The 24364-nt window shown below is 40.7% G+C and overlaps 1 protein-coding gene across 2 annotated transcripts in view; it reads right to left on the bottom strand.

Annotated features, from left to right (window-relative positions):
* Window positions 1-24364, bottom strand: part of LOC119442150 (formin-like protein) — a 262196-nt gene that overhangs the window by 14425 nt on the left and 223407 nt on the right. For both annotated transcript variants that reach the window (XM_037706904.2, XM_037706905.2), the window contains exons 9-24: window positions 23938-24198; window positions 23135-23171; window positions 22965-23017; window positions 21873-22014; window positions 21240-21470; window positions 20286-20410; window positions 19504-19602; window positions 18216-18392; window positions 17493-17570; window positions 16335-16421; window positions 15560-15628; window positions 13354-13434; window positions 11298-11427; window positions 9633-9805; window positions 6573-6674; window positions 5914-6036 (exon numbers count right to left, since the gene is read on the bottom strand). In XM_037706904.2, the coding sequence (XP_037562832.1) occupies window positions 5914-6036; window positions 6573-6674; window positions 9633-9805; window positions 11298-11427; window positions 13354-13434; window positions 15560-15628; window positions 16335-16421; window positions 17493-17570; window positions 18216-18392; window positions 19504-19602; window positions 20286-20410; window positions 21240-21470; window positions 21873-22014; window positions 22965-23017; window positions 23135-23171; window positions 23938-24198 (1968 nt within the window). The remainder of the gene's footprint in view (window positions 1-5913; window positions 6037-6572; window positions 6675-9632; window positions 9806-11297; window positions 11428-13353; window positions 13435-15559; window positions 15629-16334; window positions 16422-17492; window positions 17571-18215; window positions 18393-19503; window positions 19603-20285; window positions 20411-21239; window positions 21471-21872; window positions 22015-22964; window positions 23018-23134; window positions 23172-23937; window positions 24199-24364) is intronic.

Genomic DNA, 24364 nt, shown 5'->3' with positions numbered 1-24364 from the left:
TATCACAGCTCTTTCTTTTGTGCCTTCGATCAACTGGTCAGCTGTGAAAACTCATGCACTCTACATGTGCAAACACAGCAAGTCATTCATGCTCGTCAGTGATGGGAAATAATTACAAGAAAGTTTGCATACAGCACCATTCGTACAACAAATTTTTTTTTTGGCCTAGAGTAATTAATTACATTCAGTCAGGAAGCATATCATGCACTTTTGTTTTTGTTTTTTTTTTTGCAAGGAACAAGCTTCAAGACATGCTAGAACCTGGATAAAAGATCTAACACACACTCGACCGAATATGCTATTGTAACTACTATACACATAATGACCAGACCATGCTGCATGTAACGCAGCTGCATAATGTGCACTATATATGGGGCTTGCTGTATGCTGAAAACCAGCTAGGCCGTAGAATGAGTGATGCTCTCCACTTCCAAGCTTGCTGATGATAACAACAAAGCATGTGCTGGTCACGAATAAAATCACATTCACAAGGTAGAAGGCAAACCAAGACATAAAGTAACATAAACAAAGGCAATGTGTGTTGATTTTTGAACAACTCGAAACAAACCATATTAACTGTGTTATCAAGTGTGCTTTAGGAAGTGTCAATTCTCATGGAACCAGAGACCTTCAGTGGAATACCCAGGAATTCATGGCAGGTTACCAATGGAAAACATCATCTTATGTGCCAACATAAAATCTAGTTAACAAAACACATTCGTGTCACGAACCACTTCTATCTACTGTACTATTGGACTGTAAATGAAATAACCGAAAGGATTGTTTGACAGTTTTCACAGTGGTTCCTTGCTAAGAAAATAAAAACAACATTGTTTTAAACATATTCATGAATGCCAGTAAATTTTGCTGCCATTAAAATCTGATTTTTATTATGGGCATCACTTTTCACAGACTATATTCAAAGCAGTTAACTAATCCGAAGCCGACCTCACATATCAGAAAACCAGAAAGAAATGCTATGCATTCCACATGCTCAACTATAAAGCTATCAAGTAGAACTGTAACAACTTAATTGCTTTAAGCACTTGAATAAATCTTCAGGTAAAGAAAATCTGCAGAGCAAATACAATAAATATTGTTAGATGCAGAAAAAATATAATAAAATTTACGCCCACAATGTTCAACAAAAAGGTGGATGATGTGCGTCTTCATTATGTGCCAGCCATAACACAATAACACTAACAGTGCAAGAACCCCCCAGTTTTTTGGTAACCAACAAAACTTTCAATTCTTCCATATAACATCTGTGGGGAAACACTGATGCTCTAACGTGAAGATTCAATGAAAACATCCTGGCAATGACATAAAGAGCACATACAATATTTTTGGCATTTCATTGCAACAACTCTTGAGAAAAACTGCTATATATATACAGGGTGTCCCAGCTAACACGCAACACGATTTAAAAAAAGAGGAACGGCGTTACGCGAAGCAAACGTAGTGCGTATTGTTTCCAGTGCAGTGGAGTAGCCGCCAGTAATTTTTTGGTTACCAAGATTTAATTCGTTAATTGTAATTAATTATCAAACTCGAGAAGTAATGTCCTAATTATCAAAGTGTCAATGAGAAAATTGAAAAACTGAAATCAAAAACTCCCCATACAGCTTTCTGTTGCTCAATACGTGCTACATAAATGTGTTTAACCGAGCGTGAAAGAAGCCCGCGTGTTCACGCAACATTGCCGCGCGACTGACCGCTCGAGGCACTTAGCGTGTATTCGCGGGCTTCTTTTACGCTCGGGAAAACACATTTATGTAGCACGTATTGAGCAACAGAAAGCTGTATCGGGAGTTTTTCATGTTGCTCTACAATTTTCTCATTGACACTTTGATAATTAGGACATTACTTCTCGAGTTAGATAATTAATTACAATTAACCAATTAAATATCGGTAGCGAAAAAATTACTGGCGGCTACTCCACTGCACTGGAAGCAATACGCACTACGTTTGCTTTGCGTAACGCCGTTCCTCTTCTTTTTAATCATGCTGCGTGATAGCTGGGACACCCTGTATATATATATATATATATATATATATATATATAACAGCTAGGCAGTTCTCATAGCTCATCATATACTTTAAAATGAACACAAAATGTCTACCGACACTTATCAAAAAAGAAAGAAAGAAAGACAAAAAAAAAGATAGGAACGTGACTGGCTAGCAGCTTCTTCGAACACATTTACAAGTGGCGTGGCAAATGCAATGGTCTCTCTAAAGACCTTGGCTTGCCGACCATACCAACACAACTAAGCTACTGGCAATTTTTAACTCTACTTAGGAGCACCCTGGGAGCATGATGCTTCTGCTGCATGCCGCAAGAATCGCTGGGCTAATTCTGTTACACTTTATGCCACGCAGCAAATGACAAAGAGAAGTTTCCCGTGTCATGGCCACAGGATACGAACCAGCACAGTATCCAAGGCTGGCTCTCAGTTGTCAAACTTCATTGTGCTCGTCACCACGTGACAAGCAGGTAACAAAGAGTGGTCACAAGTGTCTGGGCCTCCGAGGTTCAGAACATGCATAGGATCTCGGAGGCTATGCAGCGTGAAGACTCCTTTTCTTTCTCTTTTGCATGGCACTGCGTGTGCGGCAGCAACACTTTGCCCAGCGGGTGTGAAGGGCAACAGAAATGGTCACATGGGGTGCATGAGTTAAACAGGTGACAGTAATTGAGATGTGTTGGTTTGCACCATCTGCGTGACATTGTCTTGCACCAGGCATTTGCCGGGCATGACGACACTAGTTAGCTGTAGCTTATAGAGCACCTTACACTGAAGCAAGTGGCTGCAGCTTACATGCATATATTTGCCCCACGAACAGAAGCTTGGTGGCACAAGGCCACTGAAGTACAGTTAACCGAAAGCGCAAGTGCGCAAAATATTTTTGGAATGTGGGAGCTGTCTCTGCTTTCATCATTACAGCATAAGCATTCTAGTAGTTGGGGACTGAAACACGTATAGTATTTGTGGTCAACACAGCCTACGATGTTAAGGTTAGGACAAGGGAATGTGGTGTGCTTTACAGAAATCATTAAACAGCATGATATGTGGAATCACAATGAATGGGAGTATCATAGGGACGCCTATCCTTACTATTTTCACAGAAATTCACCACTTGTTAGCAGCACCAGGCATGCACTGGCTCTTAAAGTGTAGTGGTAAATTGGGCGTGTTGATATAGCTTCATGATGGAGACAATACATAACCGAGAAGGTGCAAACAGTACCTAACTGAGAAAACAAAAGGAGAGAGCAGGGCGCACATGCTGACTATGAACCGAGCATTTACTGAACTGATAGCTGCCATATACTATATCCTCTTGTGTGGCTTAGTAGATACTCAGTGTATTTACTTCAGTAAACACTCAGCTGACAACCGTCATATGCATCCGTTATATGCATTACGCTTTATCTTCATAAATTTCCATGCATTTATATTTGTTTAAACAGAGCAAGTGTTTTTAACAGTTTAGACTGCACAGTTATGCAGTGGCATTTAGTAAGTCTTTCTTTAGAATAGTGTTTCTCACACTTATCTGCAGACCCTTAGAAGTTCCAGAGAGAGTTGAAATGGCTCTCTGTACTGCTGTAGACTGTGGTAGGCATGCTTCATTAATGAGCATTGCCTAAAAACAGAGTGCAAGAGACATTGAAACCTAATTTTACGTGACTGCATTCTTGACATAAACCTAAATCAAATAGAGAACACGAAATTTGTTTTCAGGTAAACCTAACCTTAGCACACTAGTTTGTACAATGCAACATCTTTTTATTTATTTATTTATTTATTTATTATTTATTTATTTATTTATTTATTTATTTATCTTATTTATTTATTTATTTATTTATTTATTATTTACATTACATTACCTTGGGCTCTAGGAAGAGCACACAGATAATTAATGTCGCAACTGTTCAGAGGTATCAGATGTTGAACATAACTATAGCCCTAAACAGCATATAAGCAATACAAAAGATGAAAATGGGTTGCCTCTATGCGATGCTCCACGTTTGTAAGCATGAAACATTTTATACACTAATATAAACTACGAGTCAAACATAAAGCACCTAGCTATAATTGATCACATAAACTACAAATGTGGAGAGTTTCAGTTTCTATGGCCCTATAGCTTGGCATTTTGTCATATGGAGTATGTCTTGACATGAAGAAAAATATGCATCCTCACAGGTGTCCATCAAGGATGTACAATCAAGCCAGGAACTCCGACACAGCCAAAAGCTGCCTGAAGGCATCACATATACATACATGTATTTTTACATTGCTGTAAATATCTGCTACTGTCATTAAGATTTTTAAAATGCTCCATGATGTTCCTGATACAACAACAACATTGGTTTATGGTACTTTTTTTAACTACAGATGCTGCAACAGAAAACGTTAACTACACTGCCTGAAAATGGTGTACAAATATTTCAACAAACATCCTACTCTTATTTTTTTATATCTTTTTGCTCATGCTTAATCTGCCATGCTACAATGGCTAAATTTATACTGATTGAGCAATCATTAAGTTACCACAATTAGTCAACTTTTTGCACATGCGTGTTGTCTATTTTACATCCACCAGTTTCCTCTAGACTTGTTATGATTACAAAAAACTCTACAATGTTAGTGCTAGGCGAGTAATCTGAAGCAAGAATTATCAGCTCTATGATGATTTGCCATGCAATAGCTACAGGCTGTCTCTCCATATCGACAAAAGGTTTAAAAAAAAAGCTCTAAATAAATAAATACCTTGGAAGCTTTATGCAGCTGGGCAAAACAGACAAAGTACCGCAAAAGGCTTTTCTTTGAAGTAGGCAAAGTGATGCAGTTGATAGAAGTACTTTGGCATTGATGCCGAGAGACATCACTCATGATATGAAACTACAAGCTTTCTTGCAGGAAAAGCAAAACAACAACAACAACAACAACAACAACAACAACAACAACAACAATAAAAATGTTACAAACTGACATCCTGTCACACAGCTTTGTCAGCCATAGCACTATCCACCTAAATTGGTGGCTTGTCTAATAATAAATAGATCTCAGACTAACACAAATTGCAGCCACTGATGCAAATAAGAAAAAAAAAAAAGAAAATGTATGCAAGCTTGCACTTAAATTATGATCTACTACAAAACAGCTGGCTTAGCACAGCCTAGTAACACAACTTAACTACAGTGCACCTGCATTTTCTAGCTGGTGGAAAAAAATAATTAAAGAGGTTTGAGCATGACCACTAGGCTTCGAACCAATTGCTGCAGAGAAGTCAGCTGCCTGCTACTAAGTCGCGGTCTCTCAGAGGAAGAGTAGAATGAAGCCCAATATAAGAGCCCCCAACACGCAAAGCAACTTGGCAAATCGCACGCTTGGTGGCAGTTTGAGCTTGCAGCCAAGGACACTCTGAAGCCACAAAAATCTGTTGCCTTTTAGTGCCAAGTCAGGGAGAGGTATTTAGAGCACTGAGATTACATTAACAATGGCGTAAATCGCATCATTCCTGTCACTGCCATATTTTGATGATGTGCCAGTGTTTCAGCGATTCTGTACGCACTGAAGCTCAATCACTGTTGTGCATTGCAAGCAGTGCAATGAACAAAAAAGAGAACCAATCACCATAAATAAAGCAAGACGAAAATGCTTCGGCCACCAGCTTCACACTCTTCAAAAAGCACATCAAGCACTACAAAACAGGGGTGATGTCACCAATGCGAAGCCACTTCACATCGGCGTAAGCAGTGTAACAGACATGGCAGCGATTGTCGATGGCAAGATGGTGGGGAGAAGGGGGGCAGACAAGACAGGCGATGACTCAGCGGGTGGTCTGTGCCCGCCAGAAGCGGTAGACAGCGGGGATGTTGGCCAGAGGCCGGTTGTTTACCTGGGTGCTCTTCTTGGCGTTGAGTAGGTTCTTCTTCTGAATGGACTCCTGGGGTGGCTTCTTGAGCGCTTCCTGGGCCGCCACCTCCATCTTCTTCCTAGTTTCGTTCTCTTGATCGGCCTGCTGCTCGGGTGGAAGAGCAAAGACACAAACGTTACCGGGGAACCTTGCCACCGTTTTCAATGAACGAGTCGGGCCTATTGGAAATAGCTTTCTTGTAGAAACTACGTGCACCCTCGGTCAAAAATATGCAGGACGATGTGTGCTTGACCAGCCTATTACTAGACCATGTGGCAAAGTTCCTCTGCCAATCCTGACTCTCTTAAGCTATCGAACGTGAGCTCGTGAGCTCTCTTGACATTCCTGAGCATTCAAGCACTGGGCTTGCACGAACAACTTCAATACAGAGCCCATGGCCACCTATGAAGCAGTGTAGTATGACCTACGCACTTTTGAGAATGTAGACACGTTATAAATGTAAGCCACGAAACTAAGCTGTGTTACAGGTTCACAAGCTTGAAACTTTAGACAGGATGGCAGTAACAATATGCAACGTATGTGCCCGTCAAATGTGTGCAGACTGGTATACGTGTAGCGTGCCACCATCTTATGCAACAAGATGCTTTGTGAATGATTGATGTCAGAGACGTCAGGGTTACCTTGAATGCCTTGATGAAACGAACGAACATGGAGAAAAAGATGTTGGTAGCAACACTCCGTGCACTTTCCCCAAAGTACTCCACACAGTCAGCGTAAGCTTCCTGCAATGACAAAAAAGACACTTCATCAATGCAAGAGTTTATAGAACAATGCCTTTAAGGGTGAGTACTGCACAGGTGAATATACATATAACAATACAATGGGTACAACAATATATCACCTACAAAAATAATCGGCCATTTCAAAAGCATCAGCTTTTACGTTAACTCCATGCACAAACAAACCATGTAATACAATGCAATCATCATAACTTATCAGGTCCAAAATTGTGGCTCCTAAAAAATTTATTTTAAAGGTATATTGGGAATCTTCGATCATGGATTACCAACACACCCTATCTTGCATCCTTTCAAAATAAAATAGCGAAGTGGCATCAAGAGAATTGTGTCAATGTGAGTGACGGTGCCCCGTTAGTGCACGTCTCATGTGCATTCAACAATGTGGCAGACAATTTCACGCTATCCAAAAGGTCACACCTGAACTAGAACCCAGCATTCTGCAACAATTACAATTTTCCAAAACAATTGTTTAGGTCTGTTTGATCATGCTTGGATGTAGTTAAAGGGATGCCAATTAAGTTCTTATATACTTTTTCTGTATCCCTACAAGTGTGTCAGGCAAGTCTAACTGGCAACTACTACTGCGACAGAAATTCTATGCAGTTAGCTAAACCAGCTAAGTATAGGAAATTATGAAGAAACAATAAGTCCATTCAAAAACTGATGACAGACAAAGGAGTTAACAAGTGTCTATTATTGCAACTAATGTCTCGGACTTTTAAATAAAATGTTCAACAATTTTGCACCAAATTTAATGCATTTTGTAAATGTCCATGCACAGAGAAAAATGAGATGCCACTGCCACAGGACTCTAACAATGCAGTGACGTCTCCTGCTTTTTCTGGGCATTGCCTCACACGGTCATATTTGCCGAACATTCTTTCTAGACACAATGTGTCGCATACTTGGTATAGTTAATTACCATCACACTGAGCTCTTCAGCGAACCTGTGGTATTGGAAAGCATCAGCAGGGGCAAGTGATGTGGAGTTCCACATCCATGGAGCACAACATGTTACAAAAACATACTTTGGTGCTCCCTTGATGTTGCAAGAATGCCCATTGGTTGCTTTAAACATACGAAAACATTATGCATTTGAAACTCCCTCGATCTTTGTAGTGTTCAGCTAGACCACTAAAAAGCTAAATACTACCCCTTTGTAGTGTTCAGCTAGATTTGTTTGTACTTGATGTTCTTGCCAAGTTGCTTAAAGGGCTCTTCGCCAGGCTTGGCCATTTTTAACAAACAAGCATAGTGTATACATGATGCCCTGACAACTGTGTCTGCAAAGTATAACAGTGCTGCGCGCCGTGAAAACAGCTGAAATTTCAAAGAAAGCGCCGCACTTCTTCACTCTCGAGGAAGTGCACTCCTAGCCAGAGAGCCCCGGTCACATGCACACATTCCTCTTTGCAGTGCATGTTTTGTCACGCACCATGACTAATCATCCAATGAGAAAGGCGCAATGCCGCAAGAAAGGAGGTGGGGCTTACGTCGTGATATGTCCCTCGGCTCCGGTATGGGAGAAGACAGGGAAGGAACACTGCTTGGGAATGCTACTAGAGGCAGGGGGAGAGAGTGTCTCTACTGGCAGTGACACTCGCCTCCTCCTGGTGACATGGTTCTACTGACATGCTTCTACTGGTGACATGCTTCTACTTCCTCCAATAATGAACTGATTTGAAAAACTCCTTCAATAAAGTGCTTCTTGGAACGGCACTTTACAACCTCCAGTGTATAACCAAAATTTGCAAAGGGACTTGGTGAGGGGCCCTTTAATTATAAAATTGTTCAGCTGCTCGTGGTGCTTTTGGAGGCTTGCTACTGTAGAGTCTTCTTTTTTCCCTTCTTCTTTCTTTTTTTTTGGCTTACATGGTCAATTGATGTAGAGAGCAGTACACTGTTAAAAGGAGCACGTTTGCAGAGCATGTGTGAATTTTTCCCTATCGCAAGTGTCGAAGTGTGCCCCCGACTTTGCAGGAGATGACTTGTGGTTAGCAGTGCTGGCACTTTATCACCTTAATCAGTAGTGATTGCATTCATTAGAGTCACCTTCACAAGGTCAAAATTTTAAATGGCCTCAACTGGAACACTCAATCAGGTCCTTACCCTTGTACATGAGAACAGCAACATGAAAGCTGATACCACTGGTAACATCATCTGTTACAACAAGACTACAGTTAAACCTCGGTTACACGAAACCGATGCAATATGAGTTTTATTTTGTTAGAGAACTTTGTCATACTATTGAAAACGTTTAACACACTCGTGCTAATGTAATAAACTAACATGAGTGGTATTATATTTATTCAAGAGCAATAAATGTCACAATCTTTGCCTGTGTATGCACTTATATTAGACAGCAAGCCCATAGCGCACATTTTGTGTTCCTTCATGAGAGCAGCAACAGGTCAATGACATCATTCACCTGAACTGAAACAAGGCAACACCATATCTTCCCCAAATTTAATCATATTTCCTACAAAAACTCCCGGAACTCCCTTAATTAGTGTGAGATGTTGAGTTTACATTGTTGCATTGATCTTTTTATTGCATTAGGCTCTACGAATATGTGTTGGAGAACAGAAAACACATCGTTAAAAAGAAAGTTTTGCAAAATAAAGTTTTGTTGAATTGGGGTTTGACTGTATCGTGTCGTAATAATTGGGGACAGCCGATTTTCTTTCATTTATTTATTTCCGTCACTTTTCGTAATGTCAGCCACCTTGCAATACACACAAGAATGCATGAAATGTATTTCCAATACAAACAAGCTGGATTTCTATGTAGACATTTTGACGAAGTATTCCGCTTGTTTGAAGCAATTTCTGACCATTATGTGGCAGCTGCCAGCCTACTCCTAGCTTTCTTTTTATCTCTTTCATTCGTATATATGTTTCCAAACAAAACAATACCCATACCAATGACAACTGTCAGTACCTGAGCTGTTTTGATGTCCTGCTGCAGCCGACGGAGCTTGTCCTCGGACTGTGCCAGAAACTCCTGCAGCACGGCTGCGTCCTTTGAGTCCCGCCGCAATGCCAGCTCTCGTTTGCACAGATCCATGCCCTTCTCCAGCTCGTGGCTGTCCGTCAGGATGTTTTCAAGCGTCACTGCAACCGTTTACAATGCAAAAGTTGTGTACTATGTAGACCTTGCTGCAAAACATTTCCATACCTGCGCAGCAGCAAACAGCAGAGAAAGACAAGCAATGCATCTTTTTTAGATCACAGTGATCTTTTCAGCGAATTTGCTGTTGTTGATTTCACCTGCTTCAGGTGCTTGTCTATGGCAAATCAGTTCCACGGAAGCTCGCAATGTGGAGGAAAGTTCATGAAAGGGAAAAATCTGCTATCCACCAGACTTAGAGAAAGCTTAGAGAAAAATTCGTCCTGGTCTGGGATATTGGACCAAGACAAATTTTTATTAAATTGCAAAGCTTTCTTTCTGAGAAATCTGTATGGGTTTTCTTTGCAGCTTCGTGCTACAGCTGGTTGGGTGACAACTTTTCGTTTCAAGAAGTTGTCTGTATAAACTTGCTACAAGCAAGATGGCATCCTTTCACGAACATCAGAAGACTTCGAACAGTAGGGTAGGAAACTGACAAACAAAACCTCATCACGAACAGAATAAATTTTTTTAAAACCTGACGCAACATTTGCAAAATTGTAGCATGAGCTCAAATTCCTAAATGATGGAGAAAATTAGGGCGATTTGCCAGTGATCAGATAAACTTTAGGTACATGACAATAGAAGATGGAATTTAGGCAATGACTGGATGAGCTTCGAGTATATATACAACTACAAAAGTCTTAGCGTTGACTTCTCAGGAGCAAATTTCTAACTTCAACAGACTTGGTACTGCCAGGGGCCAACAAATTTGACGGGTTTATGGCAAAACATCCAACTAGGAGCAACTGTAATGAGGAGAGACCAATCAGACCCTGTTCGGAATTTTACCTCTGACCTATTACCACTGGCCAGTTAAGACTTCTTTGTATCATGGAGACGAAAAAATAATAGCAGGCTTTCAATGCATCTCTCAGCTTCACTTTCAGCAACTGAACAAATACAGAATAACCTCCGCATGTCGTGCAAGACAAGTACAGCAATTAGGGTCCTCAGCTTATGAGTGGGGTTCTCATATTTTTCTAGTGTACCTCTGTGAAAAGGACAGCCATGAGAAGCATGCTACATATGGCTGCAAAAAAAAAAAAAAAAAGGATGTATTTGCTTTTCTGGCACTCTAAGGTGTTATGCACACAAGAATGCATGTAAATGTAAGTGAATGCAAGAATGCTGATAGTATACAGATGTCGAAGGTGGCAATGTTGCGTTACAGATGGAACAGCAGTTGGCAAAAGTGAATCCCAAGCCCTCTGTCAATCCTAATTAATGCTATTGATCCAAAGTCAATCTTGAGTGGCTCACAATACAGCTTCAGGAGACCAAATTCTAACAAGAAAAGTGTTGGGGATCCTTTAAAACAAGTGCACCAGACCATGATGTAATTGCTTCCCCAAAAACTTTTTTTTTCTTTCTTTCTTCTTGCTTAGGCAACCCGATGTTAAAGCACTTATGGCAGCGGTATCAAGGTGACCTCACCCGTGCATGCACGCTCGACGAACCGCAGTTCCTGATCAAAGCCCATAAGGTCAGGAAACTTGCTGCTGACTGTCTCGACAATGTAGTGCAGGAGAGAGATCTTCCTGTCGGCTGTCTTTGTGTCTGCAAGCTGTGCAAAAGGCAAAATTTAAGGACACAGAAAAAAAAAAAAAATGTGCAGACACCATCGACAATGACTTTCAACGCAAGGACAATGGTGCAGGTTGAGGCATCTCTCCTTTATGCCTTTCTCACTTTGTGTCAATGTAAGGAAATAGCCAAATGCTCATAGATGGCTATTCACTTTTTTAAAGCAATGATGCCCTAGAAGGCATATATTTGTCGTAGCACGGGTATTTAGGAAACGTACATTGTTTCATTACGCAATTCCATAGAGAACAGAGCCGTTAACCATCACACCTGTAGGTAGCACAAGTGAACAGTACGTGCGTTTAAAGAGCTATAGTAGTTCGCGTTCGGCAACAAACGTGCCCGCAACCCACTTACACGAGAACACGCACCTTTTGCGTTGGCGCCTTTGTATCGGCAGTGAAAGTCCAAACTCCAACCGCCAACCATAAACCATTAAAACGGGCGAAAGAGCCAAAGAAAGCCATTCACTTTAATAACTAATCAAATATGAAGAAGCATATACCACCTAAGTACAGCAAGCTTTGATTAGGCTTTTGCAGAAAAATAATTCCTCATTATACTACTTCAAAATGAGAGCTAGGATGTTGCATCTAGCTGAAGCTGCATTTAGCATCAAACCATGTTGCTGAAACACACTTTCAACATGATGCCAGTAAGCTTCAGCTGTCAGCAACATGAAAGGCTCAAGCAGAAACTCCAGAGGCAAGTTCTTGTAATATTCTGCTAAAGTGTTAAATGAAAACAAGCAGTTAAATAAGCATGATACGTAAAAACAAAACAAAACAAAAATCCTTGTAAGTCCATAGAAATGTAAAGTATGTACTACAGTTCACTCCTGCTAATTTGGCTCTTGCGGGACTGCAAAATTTGGTAAAATTATTCAAAAGATAGAATTAATAAATGGCGGCAAAATGAACGAATTCAAAATCTTTTTCATTGCTTGAAGCAGTCTGTAATGTTTCTTTGTTCCTTGCTCTTGAAGCGTGACTCGACCAGCATGAGGTGAATAGTGCCGACACGTTGAAACACTGCCTCTGCACGACCTGACACAGAACAAGCGGGAACAGATGGTTTCACGGGTGCAAGGAGCGTCGGCCACTAAAAGATAAAAATAAAACAGCTTCACGCGTAAGAAAGCACTCATGCTGTCTGCTGAATTTCTTGTGTTTTCACGATTTTGGTAAACGCTGTGTGCATGAGCGAGCACTGGTGACAGTTGATTGACTAATTTCGCATTTAGCAAAACGAGTTTTGCTTCCATAGAAATTAACAGTTTCTCGCTGGAACTTTCCAGTGCGTTCAAATTCAGCAAAAAGTTGGATGAACCGAGGTTGAATTAACAGGAGGCAACTGTACATGTGTCAAATCTTTACAAAATCCCTACTGAGTATCTCAGACATTCAGCTTATATTCGACAAAACAACTGCAGACTTGACCTTCCTGAATGACGTCTGCCTGTCATATAACACAAATACTTAGTTAAAAATCACAATTAACAGACCCTTTTTCCAAGAACTAGACTGAACACAAGTATGTAAAGCTGTTCTTATAAACAATGGTGACTGATTTATTGCCTTTTTCTAAAGCAGCACTAGAGGTGCAAGCTAAATCAAGTCAGGCGGGCACATTACTCTCTTGGAATTCTCTTGACATTTGCTTGATGGAAAATGTGACTTCATTAATTTTTGCAGACTACTTATTCCTGCCCCTATTAAATCTTTCAGACAGGCAGAAACATTTTGCAATCATCATTTATGTGCTTTCTATATTTTTGCAATTCTGTCTTTTTTAGACAGGGGGGAGTGGGGTGGAGGCACTTTCCAGGCACAAATATTTTGACAGACATTATTGTTTCATCTCCAATGCACAAGAAGGACAGCTGGAAATACAACAGTGAACTGACCATGTCAAGACTCTGTAGTTTGAACCCATACGCAGGGCCTCTCTTCGAGCTGTTCATGTAGTTCCCAAAAGCGAGAATCACCTGTGGGACACAAATACATAAAGAGTGCAGGTGAAACACTGTACTATACACAAGTTGCTGAACAACAAAACCTGCTGCTTACAAGTTGTACCATACTGCAAGGTGCAAAAAAAAAATTGTAATCTGTCTTTCGTTCGTTAAGTGAGAATAGAAAGGCTTCAAAAAATTGTCACAAAGTTGCTGCATCTCGTAGTTTCCCCCTATTACAGTTGGGCACCATACTGAGACATTGCTGTTTTTTTTTATCGCATATGGTATAAATAAGTGAAAGGAAGCGAAAAAAAAAAATGTTGAATAAAAACAAACTACTAGCCAGTCTAAACTAACTTAAGCACTGCAGGCCACATGCTATGCATTGAGTAAACAGAATTAATGCAACAGGCAAACATCTTCAGCATCCATTAAAGAATGTCCCTCTCATACTGTGAGCTTTGTTTTCTTTGTGTGCTGAATCTTTCCCTGTAGTGAATGTTGCACCGTCGCAGGTATCTTGAGGTTTTAATTTCTTGGTTTGCCCCAGAAATTACACAGGGCTGTTCTTACAAAAATTTTAGGCTTGTTGCATGCCGACATTTGCTTGATTTACATGTGCAGATATTTTTTCTTCCTTTCTCAAGACCATTAAATTAGAGTATGGCAGGAGTGGGTTATGTGTGCAATGCAAAAATACACCACATTAGCGATTTGCAGTAAGAAATGAAATCAATTTATATTAATCTGCTATATCAGACATTTTTTTTCAGAATTTACCAATTTACATGGGCAGATATTTCTTCTTCCTTTCTCAAGACATTTAATTAAGAGTATGGAAGGAGTGCGTTGTGTGTGCAATGAAAAATACGCCACATTTGCGATTTGCAGCATGAAATTAATCTATAGTAATCTTCTCTATCAGACGTTTTTTCAGAATTTTTTTCAGCATAAAATCTGTGCTATGCACCCTTTATTTCCCCCATTTTCATACTTCGTTTCTTTTTACTCGCTGTCCTCACATTTTTCTCAGATAAATACTACGTGCTACAAGCAAGGTCAGCACCTGCTTAATGCTGCTGAGCCCCAATGCAGTGCATATTTTATGTGAACCCTTGTACTCTTCAAACACTCTTTTTCCTATTGTGAACATTATGCGCTGACAGCACAACAACATAGCTGCGCGTATAGGTGGCCTTGTAGGATGGGACTACTGCCTGTAAGAAATGCACGATAGTGAGCTTTGCACGCCTGTTAAAAATTTGTTGCACAGTGGGGGAAAAGAAAAAAAGAGCCTATAGCATTCACACTAAATATATACCAATATGGTAAAACCAAGGAAAAGTATTTCCTTATTTTCATTCTCTATACCAATGGCAGTCAGCCGCAACTCAAACTTCGGTTCTTTGTAGAGAATGCCCTCGTCAAGAACTACTCTCACCAGCACACTGGCACTTTCTAAGGGCAAGGCAACGAGATATAGTAGGCAGGGAAGCATGCACTGCACGGATAACTACTGCTCGAGTAGAGAGAGAGCTTACAATTAAGCTATCCTTCCTATAGTATGCGTTGCCTTGTAGAGCTTGAATAACATTTATCTCAATATGGCCAAGTATAGCGAGACCTTCTTTTCAGCCCCTGTTCACTTGAAACTGACAAGACCTAGATTTATAGGAATTGTGGTGCACTGAAAACCTGACATTAGGTAATGCTTTCTTTGGTAAGACAATGCTGTAAGTGGAACTGCTCATACATGGTCAAGCTTACCATGGCACATAGCCCATCCCAGCACATAACCAGTACTTGCGATTGCAACACTCAGAAAAGAGATAATAAATATTAAAAAAATTGAGCGTATAACTCACACAATAACTGCACACCTTGTTCTCCTTCTCTTATTTTCTCTCTCTAGTTCTCTCACTTTGTTAAAAAAAGCCAAGCACAGTAAAGAGCTAAAGTGAAGCTCCAGAAACAACATTACATGCAACCTCAGCCATGAAAACCAATCTCACAGCTCCTCTCTCGCAAAGAGTGGCACGGCTTCACTGCAATGTGAACTACATGGATGTGGAGCCTCACAACAGGGCACTCTTACATAGTCTCCAAGAAGGACATGAAACTCAAGTTGACAGAAAAATACCTTGGAAGTGCTTACCTCGAGAAGCTTTCGTAGTCGCTTTGAGTTCTTGATTGCTCGAGACGCCGCTGTTATTGCGTGCACTTGCTGCAAGGCAAGTAATGAAGAGTAGCGAAAAAATGAGAAAGCTGCAGTGGCAACGACAAACATTGATAGTGAATAAAACCAGATGTTTAACACAGAGAGCTGCATATGAACTCAGGCTGCAATAAATGCCAAGTTGGTACCCCTACTCCAAGAAAAGTATGTTTCAAATTAGTGTTGCAGGTGATAGCTGCACAACTTTAGACACAGTGCCGTCAAAAGTAAAATTTATTAAAATACATTTCGGCTCCTCAAAATGAGTCTTACATGGTATTGCTTTGTCGTTTCAACAAATTTTACCGTGAATGGCACTATGCCATTTAATTGCAATAAGTTCCTCAACAGTACAGGAGTCTGTCCAACCCTTGAATTTGATCAAGACACAATGTACTTCCATAACAGTTCATGAGTTCATAAATTATGATGAAGGCTTTTTTTTTTATTTGCATTTACTCTTAATGCAAATAAATAAGATAACGAATGCACAAGATGATCTTTAGAACAGGATCGGTCATAAGATACAAAGTTTTATTTGGCTCAAGAAAATCTTGTAATCAGATATACCTGTAATTTTTTCTTACAGAGTGCATCTGTTTTTGAATTAGTTCACCTGATTTTGTCTAAAAGTTAGATCTAGAAAAATGCCCTATTCTAACGCAACAAACACTGTGACACTTGTAATGTTGCATATGCAAAGTAGTTTTCTTACCGGTGTGATGATTTGGATGTTTTCCGCAAAGGATGCAATGTAACTCATGATGTTCAACTTCTGTGATAACCTCTCTATTTTTGTCAGCTATAGGCAAAAGAAAGTAAAACAAGTGACTTAGTTGGTTGTGAACAACTACAGCACACCAGGCCTCTTTAGCAAATTATAAGTTTGGAACGAAATCCATGAAATATATCTGCATGCTATAGTAAACTGTAACAACTGGTTCAGGTAACAAGCACCAAAAGAGACACTAAGGTTGTTGCGTAGACAAAATGTACAGTACAATTTAAATTCTAACTTTCTTTCTTCATACTGCTCTTCTCAACTCATGCACTAAGAATAAGCACTTACAGGTATAGGAAAAGCAGGGCTAGGAAAATGTAACGACTCTATTTCAATGCTATTCATTTTTACATGTCACCAGTGGTATGTTATCCCCAAGACTGGCCAAATGCGAATGGTGGATGATAAGAAAGAAATATAACTGAAGAAAATGAATCCATAATTATACCAGCCCAGAAGACCCCCAATAAACAGAAGACATGTCTGAGAGGATCAACACATCGAACTGGTACCAATGCCTCCACTGGGGCAGTTGCTCTACAAACTGAGCTAACCAAAAGGCCAGCAGACGACAGCAAGAGGGAAAATGAATTAACAAATGAAAGTGCAGGAACCCAGGTAAATGAAAATGGTTCCCTGCATATGTCTCCATCTTTCAAGTTTCTGCAGAACTGATCTCATCATATAAACGCACAAATGCAAGTGTGAGAATGACATGATTCCAGTCAATGCTGGCCAAAGGAGGAAGAGCACCCAATATCTAAAGTAACCAAGTCAAAAGAAAGTTGGCTGCACTGTTGGCCAAGGTCTCAATTAAAATGGTCAAAGCCGGCAAGATGCCTACAACATTGGTATAAAATGCTTCCTTAATAACACTCCAATACTGTAAACACTTCTTGCTGTGAACTAGTAAACATGATTCAGAAAACAGGAAAGAGTTAACTTTGATAATATGAAACTTGCATGCTGCTTGTACTATTTCTGCAATGGGGATAATAGTAGTATTACACTCATTTATGAAATAATTTATCTCTGCTCTGATCTGGCAGGTGATTACCCCAGTGTAGCTTGCAATATCAGCCAATGACTTACTTGAAGCAGGAACTTGTCTTCATCTGTGAGAGCGTCCACAGGCTTCTTCTCTCGTTCGTATTCTCGATACGCTTTCGTCTGTAAGGAGTTAACAAAAAAATCGCACATAGCATCATCAGCTTGTGCTTGTCACCAGCCTTGTATCAAAGTGGTATGGGGTCACAAGATGTGCTCTGACCAGCTGCATTATGCTGTCGGAAAGCAGAGCCTTAAACAATTTTCCATCCAATATGAGCAAGGGGTTGTGCAGCTGTGCGCTACGTTATGGAGTGCAATAAACAGCCTTCGTGTAGAGAGCAACAGTTCCTATTGCGTCCCGCTTCCCCAATTCCCCATGTCATCAAGGACGCAGACTCGTTCGGAACATGGCAGGTATCATAATACTAGAACCAGAAACATGGTCTTGGCACCATGACTAAGGGGAAATGGGGTAGAAAATGGTGTCAAGACCAGCAAAAGAATTAGAAAGAGAACATAATCTGCGCAAAGCTTCCAATGCTATCAGTGCCACAGTATCAGAAGTATCAAACACCTGCAGTTGAGTGCAGTCTATTACGTGCAAACTATTTTCATACTCCCACCCAGAGTATGAAAGTGAGGTAGCATACCAAATAGTATCAAGCATGGCAACTCTCTGTTTCTTCTAAGCCACTGGAACTCTTTTGACATGCAACACAAGCAGCACTAAGAGATGAGAAACAAATGCCTGCACGTGGCAGAGACCTCAGCATCGTTGGGCACCATGCGTAGAAGAATGTCGACGCAGTCCTGCGAGATGGTCTTGAGGTCAAGGCTATTGACAGCCCTGACTACAACATCTGTGGCCAGCTCAATCTTGCGCCTGGAGATGGCCATGTTGCGTAACCGGTTGTGCTCCAACAGCGTCACCTTCTCAGGAACCTGAAAAATTCAAGACCAGTGAAAGTTGCGAGTCCAACACAATGATACTTCCAAGTTTTGGGAATACCATACTTTCTAGACTACAGTCCATGGACTGCAAGTGTAAGATGTTGTTGTCATTTGACTGTTAGTGCACATGGAGAATGGAACTGGCTCCTGCCTGTATTTTCAGAGTTGTTCACATACACTGTTGCTAAAGAAAAAGAAACCATGCGACTAATATTCGGCATCTAACTTCTACACGCATGAGTGTAGCTTGTAAATTTAGTGTCCGTGAGCTATGTACAAAGTACGAACAATGTAATAAAATGTTTTTATTTCTACATGAAATCAATTTGTGTGGGTTGCACATAACGTGTGAACTGTAGTGCAGAAAGTACAATAGGTATATCCTGTGCAAGCTTCTCCAAAAATAAATTTCACATTGGTGCATCACAATGCTTTTAAATCAGCCTGTCTTCTATATTTGTTACTGTGCAAGCGAAGTGACATCTGCCATGTCTTTTAGCATGTGGAGATTCAGAGGCTGCCTGTACTTCTGGGAAAGAAAGGCACTGTGCTTGTCACAATTTACACCTCACAACTGTGACATATTTATAACCATAAGGTTCATGATGCAGCAACAAATTGCAATTAACAGTTCCCATAGTAGTTAAAGGACTCTTCATTTGGGAATATCAAAGCCACTGCCTAAAGAAGCAGTTTGTGAATAAAAGGTGACAATGTTAGTTGCGATGTTGCAAGGTGCCATTCCCAATATATGCAGAGGCCTTTACAAGACATATGACTGAACATTACACAAACCTGGAAAGGCATTTTAATTTGAAGAATTCATAGCGGTGAGTTAATTCATTTTATAGACATGTCACTGCTGATGCTTAGAGTATGCAGTAAGATCAGTAACGACGGCATAGAAAGCATGTTGACGGAACAGAGAAATGTGGAAGGTGACTACAACATAAACAGTTGGGTTCGCTCACAATGTCAACCAGAATCATGATTTTTTTTTTTTTACTGCAGCTGAGTTAACATTGCAGCAAAAAAAAACTATTCCTAGCAGGGTTTAGATTAAGATAAATGAAAATCAGCTCAAAAAGAGCAAGCAGGCTACCTTAAAACGCTTGCTGTTATTGATGTCATCACTTCGGTCGGGAAAGGCACCCTGTACACCCAGCTTGAACTGTTCTTCAAAACGTGCGAAGTCAATAACCTAAAGGAAAAATACAAGCAGGGTACACTTTTAGTGGCAGCTCAACACGAAACATTTCATAACATATAGAAAACATAACACTGGTGTGCCCCGTTTGTGCTACACATCATGTAATGCAATACCAACCAGCCTGTTAGTCTGTTCCCCTGAATATTACTGGCTTACAAGAGGTGGAATACAGTGTTTAATAAGAGAAAGCAGCAAAAAAGAGACAATAGTCACTTTTGTAATAAAGACTGTCAAATACTGATACTGAACAAACCAGTTTGGACCCTTGCTTACAGAAATTAAGATTTTCAAAGCAGACAAGAAATGTTTATTATTTACATCTTGTTAGTAAACGTTTTACTGTGCAACCGCAAGAACAGGACTGTTGAAGTTTGGCGACGCAAAACCAAGTTTTGCTCAAAGATAGGTGTGCCAAAAGATGTGTACAAAAAAAGGAGACCTTGAAAGGGGAGGTTGGCATCCATGTGAGAGTACCATGATGCAACAAAAGATACTCAAACAGATTGCTCAGAAAGAAAGCTTTGAAGTTAAATAAAAATTCATCCTGGTTTGGGAAGCGTGGCTAATTTATATGACAGCGTGCGAGGTAATTTAATTGACACTTGAAGCACAGAAACACCATTTACTCAAAACTTATTTGTATAAAATAGGTAAGCTTTGTGGGAAGTACTTACACTGTACAGTTTGTCCTCGTCCAGTTCACTGAACACAGTTCCCCTGACTTGATTTGGCTTCAAGGCAATCCAGTTGAGTGTAGGAAGCTTGTACTTGGTCTGGAACTTGCGCTTGATTGTCATCGCTGCATCGTCACAAAATGAAACTTGTCAAAGGAAATGAATAGGGAGTGTACAGAGAGAGCATCCTGCAGAGAATTCACTCTCTCGAGTAAGAACAGTTACTGCATTTAAACAAGGCTCAATTGGTACAATTACATTGAAGGGGCCAGATGCGGCGAGAAAATATGACAATTGTCTACTTTAACTCATGCGCAGAAGTTGCGCTTTCAAGCATAAAAGTAGTACTGACACATATTTTTGAAGTTGTAAAGATTCTACCACATGCTTAACACACATAAAAAGATTACAGTTAGCAAGTATGAAGGTTCGGAAACAAAAGATATCTTAAACTGATACAGATGTGTCTTGTTAAATGGACCCCATTAATATGGACACCCCGCAATATGCGCGAAATCTTCAGTGACCGGTCGGTGGTCATGCATTTCTGCCCCGTTAATACAGAAACTCGCAGTCCGGACTATGGATGAAAATGCATGCATTTTTGTCTTGTTATTATGGACACTGCTTCATATTACACACGCGGTAATATTGTGATGGAAGCAGCACATTAGCAGGAACAAGAAGAAAGGAAGAGAGACACGTAGACGGAGTGCTGCTTACGTCAGGAAAGCAGGACCCTCAGTTAGGTTTAGAGAGCTTTTGGTTAGGTTTAGAGGGCTCGGACCTTCGTTTAATGCAAGAATGAAAAGTTGAAGTTGTCATGTCAGTGCTCTAAGTGCAGCTGCCATTACCTGGTATGACTGGAGTGAATGTGAGGTAAATTAGTAAACTAGTCAGTATCAAGCGAGGTCCCTCCTATGAGGCTTACGAGTCCGCTGAAACAGCACTTACCGTCGGGTGGCGCTTGCATACTGCCAGGAGGCGGTGGAGGTGCAAGAATGCCTCCTTTGAGGGGAGGCACCATGGGAGGTGGCACGGGAATGGCATTGCTTCCTGGCGGGGGTGGCGGTGGCGGCGGTGGTGGAGGTGGCGGCAAACCAGCCATGGGTGGTGGTGGTGGTGGGGGCGGAGGAGGCACTCCGGGCAGACCGGTGCCACTGTGGAGCGAGCTGGCTGAGGAACCTGCACCACAGGAAAATGGGAGCAGGAAATGAAGGAATGAGACCCAAAACGATAACACTGACATGGACGACAATGTCATAGATAACTACATCACAATGATGGCAATGATACTAACAGTGATTGTAATAATAAAGGTGAGGTAATGCTAACTGTAATAATGAGGAGGGTCTCATAGTACAGGTGCAACTTCTTTATCACAAGGAAATTCCTAGCCACAAGGTTTCATCGGACAATGTTTCAACTACCAACTTTTTCTAATGCAATTCGTGCAAGCACTCCTTCACAAAGCAACACCTAGGTGCTGTATAGTGAGGCAGTTCACCTGCTGCAGTGCACTGCACTCTAAAACCATGGCGCAAACAAACAACCGTAAAATAAGTGCTTATTTGAAGTGGCTCTTGCCTCTGGGTAATGTTCCAGTGAGACTCTCGAGCTCCTGGATCTTGCCTTCAAGAAAACTCTCCCGCTGCCGTTTCTCCTCCTCCTTTTCGGAGACCGCCTTGCGCAACGTGTTGAGTTCTTCACTCGTCTGTTTTTGCGATTCCTGCAAAGAATGGCATAGAAAAAAAAACATCACAGCACTGACTAATCTTATGTTAGGGCGTGAGTGAACAGAGGATATGCGCCACAAGGATGCATGGAAATTCTCAGGTTCCACAAAGTACAGGGGACAGAAAGAAGCTTGAAATGTCTTGGTTTGCTGTGCTACAGCTTCGCTGATTATGGGAGGTGAAATAATGCTCAGTCCTTAGTAAAAGGTTTTGGGGCACTGTGAATGCGAGACAAGTTGAATCTTGGTTAAAAGGTAGTGTTCATTTGGCACTCCTCGCATTGCAGAGCATCGAGTGTAAGGCCAAGATCTCTCCTCTTTCTACAAAACTTTGGAGCACTGGAAACCCAATATAAGCCTCATTGCACATGCTCCAGTCAGCTCTGCATTGTCACATGCACGATAGCCTGACACAATAAAAAGATCTGTGCATAAACACTAAAAGAAGTACAAAGCACACTGCACAGTAAATAACATGCAACGATGCATATTAGCCTATATAAACATCACATTCAGTAGCATAGACAGAACTTTACTTCAGATAGACATTTTCAACTCATTTAATTTCTTGTTTCCAGCCTGCTGGCTAATTTTCTGTAGGGGATGTTCTCATAGGGACAAACAAAATGTCAGGGGCTCTTCTGTAATTGAGGCACACAGGCCTTGGCAATGCCGTGGTCATGGTGATGTGGGTGTGCAGTGGGGAGATTTCAGTCTGCTGCTTTCAAGAGGCACCTACAACCAGAAGTTATGGTGTAGCAGTAGAGTGAGAAAATAATGCCTTCACCCACTTGTGAAGTGTTCATATTCAATGCTGATAGGCAATGCCCTATACTGTAGCACAGAATGTCTCGTTTTCCTTTAGAGCCCAACATAGTATATGCACAAATCATGGGAAAAGTTTGACCAAGCACTGTTACAGGAATGGCATGGTAGGCACTTACTATTAACTCCCGATTTTCTTTGTCAAGAATTTGTAGTTGTGTTTCAAGCTCCACTGTAGGGGGGAAAAAATGGTCAACAAGCATGTTATAACGCGAGCTGTTTAAATAGACGCTTATTTTAAAAAGATAGACAAGCTAAATAAAAAAAGGAGAGACAAAAACACACTTACCTAGCTTTGCCATCATCTCATTTTCAAGCTCATGTGCCTGAAATAAACAAATAAAAACTTTAACCACACTTTCCAACACTAACTTCGTGTGAAATTCCACATTCAATGCAGTTTGTTTCTGTAACTTACAATCACTTTTGATAAATATTGCAGTATCTAACGCCCAAGCACGGTGCATAAACATGGGCCACCATGCACTGTCCTTTATAGAGTTTTGAAAGTTCCCTACCGAGGATTATAACTTTTAGGCATATCATTAACTCTTTTTCACGACTGATTCAATTCAGTTATGTGCACACAGTTATAAGCTAGCAAATGCACTGTCATGCACTTTGCTTGATATATGGGGCACATGTTTGCCAACACAGAAACATTGAGAGAAATGCCAAAAGAAAACTTGGGAATCTAAATGAACAGGCATCCCACCGTGCTGTCTTCCACTACAGCAAAAAACCAGGGGAAGTTGGTAATTAACCAGATCGTTTCTTAACAAAGCTTCTGTAATAATACGTAAGTGCTATCAGAGTTTTGTCATGGCCATAGTGACCATCTTGTTATCATGCCAATCACAGTTACTTTGCCCTTAGGACACTTTTGCGTGACTTAATAGAAGTTAGGTACTGAGATGCACACCTGCACATCCAATTACTGAAAGTGTTGGCTAAGGAGCACTAAACTTGCCCCTGAACTTGCACATTCTAAATATAGCAAAAGCTGAGAACTTGTTGTACTGTCTGTACTCCCTTAATTGCATTCTGATTGTAGAGTAAACAAGAAATTGGAGGCAAGAGAACAATGCTTACCCGTGAAATCTGGGCTTCTAACTCGGTGACCCGGTCTATGGCAGCACTCTTGGTCTCAGAGTCCTCCATAAGGGCGTGCACGTCAAAGACATTGTCAAGATATGCTGAGATCTGCACTTTAAGCTCCTCGCTCTCAGTTGAGCGTAATCTTTCTAGATACTCATCCAAACCCAAAAAGGTGAATTCATACTGAAGGTGCACCCGAAAGTTCATGTCGTCAACTGAGTGAACAACAATGTTGATGAACTGCATACAGGCAACCTGTGAAAAGATTGGAAAACAAAAATGCACTGTCATGCTATTGCTACACCATTAATGAAATTCATCTGCAAGATGACTGATGAGGCTTCGATTTGATTTCACTTTTTGTTCTCATTGGACAGTAATATGCTATCCATGACTTAAGGGCACAAAACAAGCAGTAGTT

This window comes from Dermacentor silvarum, chromosome 2 (genome assembly GCF_013339745.2).
Source record: "Dermacentor silvarum isolate Dsil-2018 chromosome 2, BIME_Dsil_1.4, whole genome shotgun sequence".
In the NCBI taxonomy this organism is placed as follows: domain Eukaryota; kingdom Metazoa; phylum Arthropoda; class Arachnida; order Ixodida; family Ixodidae; genus Dermacentor; species Dermacentor silvarum.
The sequence above is the reverse complement of the archived record's forward strand: the minus strand, read 5'-3'. Positions and strand labels throughout refer to the sequence as shown.